General features: G+C 43.3%; 1 protein-coding gene across 2 annotated transcripts in view; it reads left to right on the forward strand.

Moving 5' to 3' along the window:
• Positions 1-3,200: 3,200 nt before the first annotated feature.
• The window catches only part of grid1b (glutamate receptor, ionotropic, delta 1b), a 458,806-nt gene continuing 453,115 nt past the window's right edge, over positions 3,201-8,891 (forward strand). For both annotated transcript variants that reach the window (XM_024284275.2, XM_024284276.2), the window contains exon 1: positions 3,201-3,514. In XM_024284275.2, the coding sequence (XP_024140043.1) occupies positions 3,427-3,514 (88 nt within the window). In that variant the 5' untranslated portion in view covers positions 3,201-3,426. The remainder of the gene's footprint in view (positions 3,515-8,891) is intronic.

Below are 8,891 nucleotides of genomic sequence, written 5' to 3' on the forward strand. Positions count from 1 at the left end.
ATTTACGCACTGAAAATCCAATGGTCAGGAAAAGTGACCAGAGAAACGGGCCATCCCCCCGAACCACGGAAGTGCTCCCGAGCCGACGTAGGGAAAAGGGAGAGGGAAGCTCTACCCGCCGTACCTCCGCACTAAAACAGATATCCGCGGTGAGTCCCCTAGGGAGAGACGCCGCTACGCCTAGCAGGGAACACCACCAAAACCGAAGCACAAAACAAGAGCAGTACTCACTCCGTCAACTCCAGCCACGGCTCCACAACAAAGTCAAAAAAACTCCAAACAAACCGGCGCGTCACCCCAAAACTAAACAGCCGGCAGCAAAGCGCGCGCATGAAGCCGCCCACGCACAATCTACGCCGAAACCACACGTTAGGACGAGCCCCCACTTTGTTACGACTGGCTCTAGGCCGTAACAAAGAAGCCGGGAGACGAAAACAGTTTTAACTAAACGAAACTTTAATGTGTTTAAACACTCAAAAGGGGAGAGCAGAGCACGCAGCGAGTTCCGCGGTGCAGCAGTGACGTTGAACCCAAACAGGAAGTCCCAGCAGAAGCCCTCCCTCTTCCCTGAAGTCCTCAGACGGAGTTTTATCCAGAGGTTCCAAATCCCCAAACAGCTGCACCTGTCAGAGAGGAGGAGACACGGGGCAGACGAACAGAAGGAAATACGGCTCAGGGCCGTAACAGTGAGTAAATTGTATTTTGTCATCTTTGCACATGCAAATACACAATTCCAAGTACATACATAATGTATCGTATGAGTTACACATCAAGAATTACACACCAACCAATCGAATAAGACTATATTTTTCTCCATACTTTAAGTCTAGACCAACATTCTTTTAAGCCTTGCATTCAAAATGTATTATCATTATACTGAAAGTCCAATGGGTTTACACATTATCAATATCCATCATACATAACAATGACTCCTCAAATAATGTTGTATTTATTTATTTAATTAAGAACAGTTTGGGCTTCCATAGTAGATATCCATATTTACACTCTTGTTTGAAGAAGTTTTTTAAGAAGTTACAAATAATTTATATTTCTACCATTTTGTTTGTTTTGTTTTTTAATTGTTAAACATTTTGATTTATTTTTGTATCATAGGTACTTGTCTCTTTTGTTTTGTTGACTGTTTAACATTCACTTCTTCACTTTAACTCTAAGACGTTTTTATTGTAAAAAACTATTTTCAGTTTAATTGAAAGTATTGTCCTAATTCTGTTTTTATGTTTATTAAGTAAATCAAAACAGAAATGTACAAAAAAACATCCACAGTGATTCAAAACAATTGAGATTTTGAGGTTCATGTCGCATCCATTTACAAAAAATATCGATATTGATATCTGTGATATTGACTGGTATCGGATCGATATGAGATCAATACCCAAATGTTCAGTATTGCCCAGCCCTAATTCCAACATTGTTCTTCTTTATAACATATTATTACTGTAAAGTAGTAAATCTAATGATACGATGAAGTAATTAAACTCTTTTTCTCAGCTTTAGAATATGTTGGAATTATATAAAGAGTTATGGTAGTTCAAAGCTCCAGTATTCAATCCTATACACAACTACACTACAGCAAATTCCATTTTCCACATGACATGCATAAAGCGACATGCAGTGAAATGCTGTGTACTATTGACCTTACCAGGCTGGTCATTCAGTCTGCTTACAGACTTATGGAGAAGAGTCTGGAAAAGACTATAAAGGAGCAGTTATGTTGACTCAACTGTATGCAGATATTTATAAATGTTTTATGACTTTTTGTGGTAGAGAAGGAGTTAGAATCATGTACTCAGAACATTGACAGACCTATGAATGACCTCAAAAAAATGACAGGAGATCAAAAAACCTGAGCACGGGCTTGACATCTCCGTCAAAGGATGTCACGTTGAGAGCCTGCAGTACCGGCTGCTGCCAGCAGGAGGGCTGATGCTCCACCTGTGAGGAAGAGTGTGAGGAAGAAGCGGATTCTTAAAGTTGGAGATGTGCAGAAAAACGATGCAGAAGCAGAGAAGAGGAACACCTTTTTGAGATAAAAATAAAAATAAAAAATGTTCAAAACAGACACTAAACGACAGTATTCTGGTGAACACAAGGAAAGATTAAAATAACGACAAAAGACAAATATATCTTTTTGATTTATCCTGCAGGTTTATTATCTGATTGTGCAAACTTACTTTACTGTAAACAAACAACAAAAATTCAACTACAATATGTTTAGAGAAGAGATGTGAAAGATCAAATATGAGGAAATATATTATTTATATATATAAAATATATCTTTCAACATAATTTCACCTCATTGAAGCTTCAGTTTGATGCAAACACTTGAAGACGCTATAAAACATCTACAGGTCTGAAATCATCATTAAACCTTCAAACTGCATGAAGCTAAACAATGTTTATAATCCATCAATAGATCAATACGAGCTGCTGGAGCAAACTTTATGACTTCTGATGTAAAACTATGTAGAAAGGCTTCAACACTCAAGGAGCTCAGGCGCGTGGCTCTTCCAACACGGATGCGCGCGCGCTCCTGCGCGTCAGCGGCGTCCCCAGAAGCCGGGCTAGACTCAACCAAACAATTAAAAGACATTTCTAAGTAAACACAGAAATATCCTTTAATTGTAAGATCAGGTGTAGCAAGTGGTCTCACGCGCGCGCAACAGAGACAAAACAGAGCATGTTAGTGACGTCACATGCACAGTCAGCGAAAACACTGATGACTGACACCTGTGACCCCCCAGTACTCACCTGCCCCCCTCCCCCTTCCACTGCGCAGAACACGTGTTGGATCCTCGCTTTGAAAGCGCGCGCTGTACAGAGCCGTCTCCGTCCGCCCCAGCTCCACGCGCGTGCACGTTGGCCAGAATTGACCACCCGGTCTCGCGCGCTCTCCACACTCATGCACAGTTCTGCACAGCTCCGCGCGCCTGCGGATCCTCCTGTGGCTGATGTGAATGCGCGCGCGCCCTCAGCTCAGCGCGTAGGAAAGTTGCCCTTCAGCCAGGCAGCGGGTGCTCCGGAGCTCCGGCTCCATCAACCCTCCAACTCGCACCTCCTGTATCCTGCGCCGGTCTTTCCTCCGGTTCCGCGTGCGGCTCCGTAGATACAGGCTCTGCAGTCACGTGGGTCGGAGGAGAGAAGGAGGTAGTGAGGGAGGGGGAGAGCACATCCCTCCTCCTCTCTGCAGTCCTCAGTGTGTCTCAGACTCGGAGCTGCTCCGGATCTGTTGAACAACCCCCCCGCGGTCTCCCTCTGCCTCCCCTCTTCCGCGCGCTCGTCCTCCTCCAAACCCGAACCGGGTGGTTCCGGGTGTCCGCCCAGGATTTACTTCTTCACTCTCTGTTGCGCACCGCAAACCGTGCACTGAGCCGCGCGGAGGACCGTGGATGCGCGTGCTCGGCTCTGATGGAGATGGAGGTGCTGATCCTGATCTTTCTGTCCCTCCGGATCTTCCAGCCCGACGCAGCGAGCGCGGACTCCATCATCCACATCGGTGAGGCTTGGAGGAGGTGGCGGGAATGGGGGGTGCGTGTGAGCGTGCACTTGATGGTGAGATTGGAGCAGAATGGGGAGTTCGTGTTGTTGGAGCGCGTGCTCGGACTGTCAAACATCTTGTTGCTTAAATGAAAGTCTGACAGGAGGAAGGCACGCGCGCAGCAGCTGATGGAGCTGCTAAAGTGGTGCGGGTCCATTCATCAGAGTGGAAGCCTTCATCTGTGAACGTTGTCTCATTTTCTCCATGAAAACCCCCCGGGTGGGAGGTGGTGGTATCATGGCGGGTGGGGGTCTGCGTTGGAAGTTTCCTCAGCCTGAACTTTGGATCAGACGTGAGGGAAATGATGATGCTCTCCAGCAGAGGAGGAGATGACTGAGGGGACTGTTTGGGCTGGAAAATGATGCGTGGGGGGGCGGGGGTCTGAAGGAGACTGCACTGCTGCCAGCAGCTGCATGCATGCATGCATCACTGCTGTGACTGTGACCTGAAGCCCTCAGATACATCCGTGACGGTCTGGAGAGGAGACACCTTTGTGTTGGTCACATGGAACATGCAGAACTTTGCAGACACTTGTTGCTGCAGAATTTCTCTCAGTGGGAGGGGTGGATGATGTCAGGAGAAACATGCACTACAGCAGGGTGTCGAACTCAACCACACAAGGGGACAAAATCCACATTTACTGAACACTCTAAAACTACATTTAAAAATGTTAAAACTGTAACTTTTTAACATAACATAGATATATAGCATTACATGTGATGATGATAGTGTGAATGCTGGAAGCTGAATTTGCCCACTGAAGATGCTGAAATTGATAGCTGAAAATGCTGAAGTAGCCACCTAAAATATTAGCTAAATCCCACAGTAGCCTAAAAAAACGGGGAAAAAAACTTAAATCAGTCAAAACAGCTAGCATGTAGCTGAAATATTAGCTAAACTTCAAAATAGCCTAAAAGAATCTTAGTAAATGTCAAAATAGTCCAAAAAGCTAGCAGAATGCTAATTTTTTAAACTTTGAAACTGTAACTTTTTAACATAATTCTGAATAATAAAAAGGGAGGAAAATTAATCCAGAATAAATCAACTTAAACCTTAAATAACTTCCAATATTTTACCCTCCATAAAAATATATTTGGTCAAAATGATTCAAGTTACAAAATGAGCACAAGATAACATCGGACCATTAATAATAAAATAAAAAGATCTGGAGGGCCGGATAGAATTACCCGGAGGGCCGGATCCGGCCCCCGGGCCTTGACTTTGACACACGTGAACTACAGGATGACAATAATGCTGCAGGTCTGAGTTTGTCAGACATGGAAACCACAAAGATTGGGGTTTCTTCCAGCAGGAAGTAGTGCTGCCAGCAGAACCAGACCAGAATCTGAGTCCAGTGAGGGGAACATCAGCTGATAGTTGAGGACCAAAGAGCATGATGGGAGCTTATTACTTTAATGAATGAATCAAACGGGACAAAAGAGTAAAAAGAGATGACAACAGCAGCAGCTAACCTGACAAAAGCACACCTGAACCCACGCTTTAAACGCACTGAAGATAATAACTTAATTAAAGACAGCTGTGGATAATTACCAAATAGGTGAGACTGTTGAGGAGAGAAAACACAAAGCCTGAAAACAGAGGATGGATCTAGAAAACAATCAAACCAAAGGGCACAGTTCTCTGGTATCACGACCTTGACGGCTCAGACGTCAGAGCAGAAGCTCGGTGTGACAGAGGGACGGACTGCAGCTGAGAGCACATGCTGCAGATGTCCGTTTTAGAGAGCATGAGACTCTGCTGACGGCTTAGAAGAACCCAGTTCTGATGACTGTGACGTATTCACAGTTTCTCAGACACTCTGCAGGTCTGGCTGGTTTCACCAAATGTTTGATGGGCAAATGTGCAGATAAAAATGACGAAAACTGCAGCAGATTTGATGAAGATTTTCTTGTTGCCTTGTTATGGCATTATGGCTCTATTGCAGCTATGTAGCAGTAGTACAACTTGTTGAGAAATTATTGCAGCTAATTCCAGCCCTGTCACAGTGTTACAGCTGGTTAGCAGCCTTCTAGTGATGCAGCAATACAGCTATGTTCTGCCAGTGATGCAGCTTTGTAGTGGTTTTGTACTGGCAGCAATGCAGTTTTTTGGAGCCCATTAGTGGCTTTGTTAGCTTAGTTAGCTTTGTTGTAGGCGTGTAGTGGCAGTGATGCCACTTTGCTGTTGTAGCAATGCAGCTTTGTTGTGGCAGTGATGCAAGTTTGATGCAGCTTTGTTGTCACAACGTTGCAACTTTGTTGTTAGAGCAATGCAACTTTGTTACAGCTTTGTTTTGGCAGCGATCCAGCTTTGACCAGCTTTGTTGTGGCAGTCATGCAGTTTTTTTGCAGCTTCATTGTGGCAGCGATGCGTCTTCATTGCGGCCTTGTTGAAGTGTTTCTGCTGCTTCATTCAAACCCTATGTGGCACCACTGCAGATTTGACGGTGTTTTGTTGTGGCAGTGGTGAAGCTTTGTCCATCCATGTTTGATGGTTATTTTTCTGTTGTGATGTGACTTCAGGTGAGTCTGACCAAACCTTAGACCTCTGCTCCATCTTTGTGCAGCCTTTCTATTGATTGGTGACCACTTGTCAAAACCTCCTGTCATCATTTTGATTTTCAAAAGAGCTGATGTTGTAGAATAGTGGGGCTGGACGCCCTGTGACCCATTTACTTCAGTGGAGCTTGCGCTGCAGAAGTGCGTCTTATTGTATCATAACAGCAGCTGCTTTCTGTAATGAGCAGAGCTCCCATTCTTTGGTTGAATGTGCACAAAATCCGTGAAACATCTGCTGCGTTTGATTTGTGCCTGAATGAAAGCAGCAGAGTGGCGGGGAACACAAGTAGCCTGAGGCCCACAAAGGTTTGTGCGCTAAATGGATTCAGGTGAGACGGCAGCAGGAAGCTCAGCCTCCAGACTTCATGCTTGGGGGTGTGGTCTGGCTACACCTGACCTGCTGGTTGAAGTTGTTGAGGATTGTTGGACACATGAATGAGGGGACTTTTATTTTTGCTGGCTCCGTCTTTTCTGCTCAGGTTAAAGTCAGGTGGAGCAGCTGTGGTTAGTTTGTTTGTTCTTCATTCATTTCCTGTAGATGCTATATCCCTTTCAGTTACCCCTAAAGGGATATGTGTCAATTTTACCTCCTGCTCTTTCGTCTTCATCCAAATCTGCGATTTTCTTCAAATCCAATGTTTTCCAACCCTAGTCCTCAGGAAACACTGTCCTGCAGGTTCTCCATGCTCCCATGCTGAAGAACACCAGATTCAGATCATCATCAGATGAACCTTGATAATGGTTCATCAGAGGCAGGTTTGATTGAGAGGGAGGCTTGAAAAAGATGCAGGACAGTCTTCTCCAAGGACCAGTGGTCACAAACACTGTGGTGACAAACACTGTGGTGACAAACACTGTGGTGACAAACACTGTGGTGACAAACACTGTGGTGACAAACACTGCTCTAATCCCTGGAGTTCTATTTGCCAGGACCAGGTTTGGTTTAAGACAAACACATCTCCCAGACTTCTTCTAAGCATTTAAAGTTCTAACTGTTGATTTATCGATGAAGACGCCGATCAACTCACCTAAAAGTGGACTTTATTTCCAAAAGCTCTTTAAAGTTGTATTGCAATCATCTTTTAATGTATTCATTTGATCTATTTTAAAATCGTCTCCAGTGGTCTTTTAATCATGAAAAAACTGTGTTTTTGTGTTTCCTGCTGGTCTTCCAGAAATCTTGCCTTGTTTGCTGTTGATCACTTGGATCTTAGCCAATTAGGAGCTTCCTACTTGTTGGTTGGAAAACATGAAGGATACCGGCCCTCAAAGCCTAGATTTGGGCAGATGTAGCCCATGTGGTCTTAGTTTTGTTAATTTCACCAAAATCTCCTTTGTGATCTTTATTTTGTTGTATGTTTGAGAAAGTTCTGGGTGAAGACTTTTATTTTGGTGGTTACGCTACTTCCTGTTGGATCGCAGCATTCCCTTCAGTCTTTGTAAGCAGTGAACTTTGCTATGCCAAAGGAAAATGAAGTTTACATAAAGTTACAAACACAGAAATACACTGTTAATTAGTTAAAATGTTTCTCATGTCATTTTTACTCTTGTTAAACTTGTGAAATAGTGTTGCCATAAAGGATTGTTTTAATAGTTGACTAATCACCGATTATTTTTTTAGATTAGTCAACTAATCGGGTCATGCATAAAGTGGATGTAAAACACACATCTTAACCATCATTAGCTTTAAACTAACTAAAAACTAGATATATAGCATTACCTGTGATAATGCTAGTGTGAATACTGTAAGCTGAATTTGGTCGCTGAAAATGCTAGTGCTGATAGCTGAAGATGCTGCAATTGATAGCTGAAACATTGAAGCTGATAGCCAGCTAAAATATTAATTAAATGCCAAATCAATCTAAACAAAACTGCAAAAAGCCCAAGTATAGACAAAATAACTTGCATGCAGCTGAAATATTACCTAAACTCAAAATTAGCCTTAAAAAACAGAAAAAAGCCTAAATTAGCCAAAGTAGCTAACATGTATCTGAAATATTAGCTTTACTCCAGTCTAAAAAACCTTAATAAATGTCAAAATAGTCCATAAAACTAGCAGAATGTCATTATAACTTTCAACTTTACTACACTCTGACTTCATATAATATAAAGTAATGACTTATCGACTAAATTTAGTCATTGACTATTTTAATAGTCGATTAGTTGACTAATCGTGGCAGCCCTAATTTGAAATGGATTTTAACTGTGCATGCAGAACTTGAAAACCTGAAAAACTTGAAAACCTTGAAAGCCATAGGACCCGTGCTCGCATGGATGGTGTCTCATGGTCGTGGTGGTTTTTTTCTGCCTTCATTCAGGTTGTGTGTGCAGTGATTGTTTTGTGCTGGATTTATGTGTTTTCACAGTAAACACCCTCATTTCTGGATGGCAATCCCTGTGTGAGACTCGTCATTCAGACACAACGCAGAAGCTTTTAGCCGACGCTTCTCCACAGAAGAGTGAAACCGGCTACACATAGTGCTGAAAGCTCTCTGTTTACAGTTTCTCCTGCTAGCTTTCAGCCCCTAACACCCCTAACCTAACTTTACATGCAACAATAAATGGTGACCAAAATTGCAGATCCAGGCGTACAGTTTTAAATTGGATTCCAGCTCAAACGAGGAAAACAAAGACGTTCATGGATCTATTCGCCTGCAAGAAGATGCATCAGAATAGAGTGGAGCAGGGAGCTTGTAGTCCACCCAGGCTATTTTCTACGTCAATAATACATTAATCTTCTTAGCCGCTTGTCCCTTTCGGGGTCAGGGGGTTCCGGA

This window comes from Oryzias melastigma, linkage group LG19, assembly GCF_002922805.2.
Source record: "Oryzias melastigma strain HK-1 linkage group LG19, ASM292280v2, whole genome shotgun sequence".
NCBI classification, from domain to species: Eukaryota; Metazoa; Chordata; class Actinopteri; order Beloniformes; family Adrianichthyidae; genus Oryzias; species Oryzias melastigma.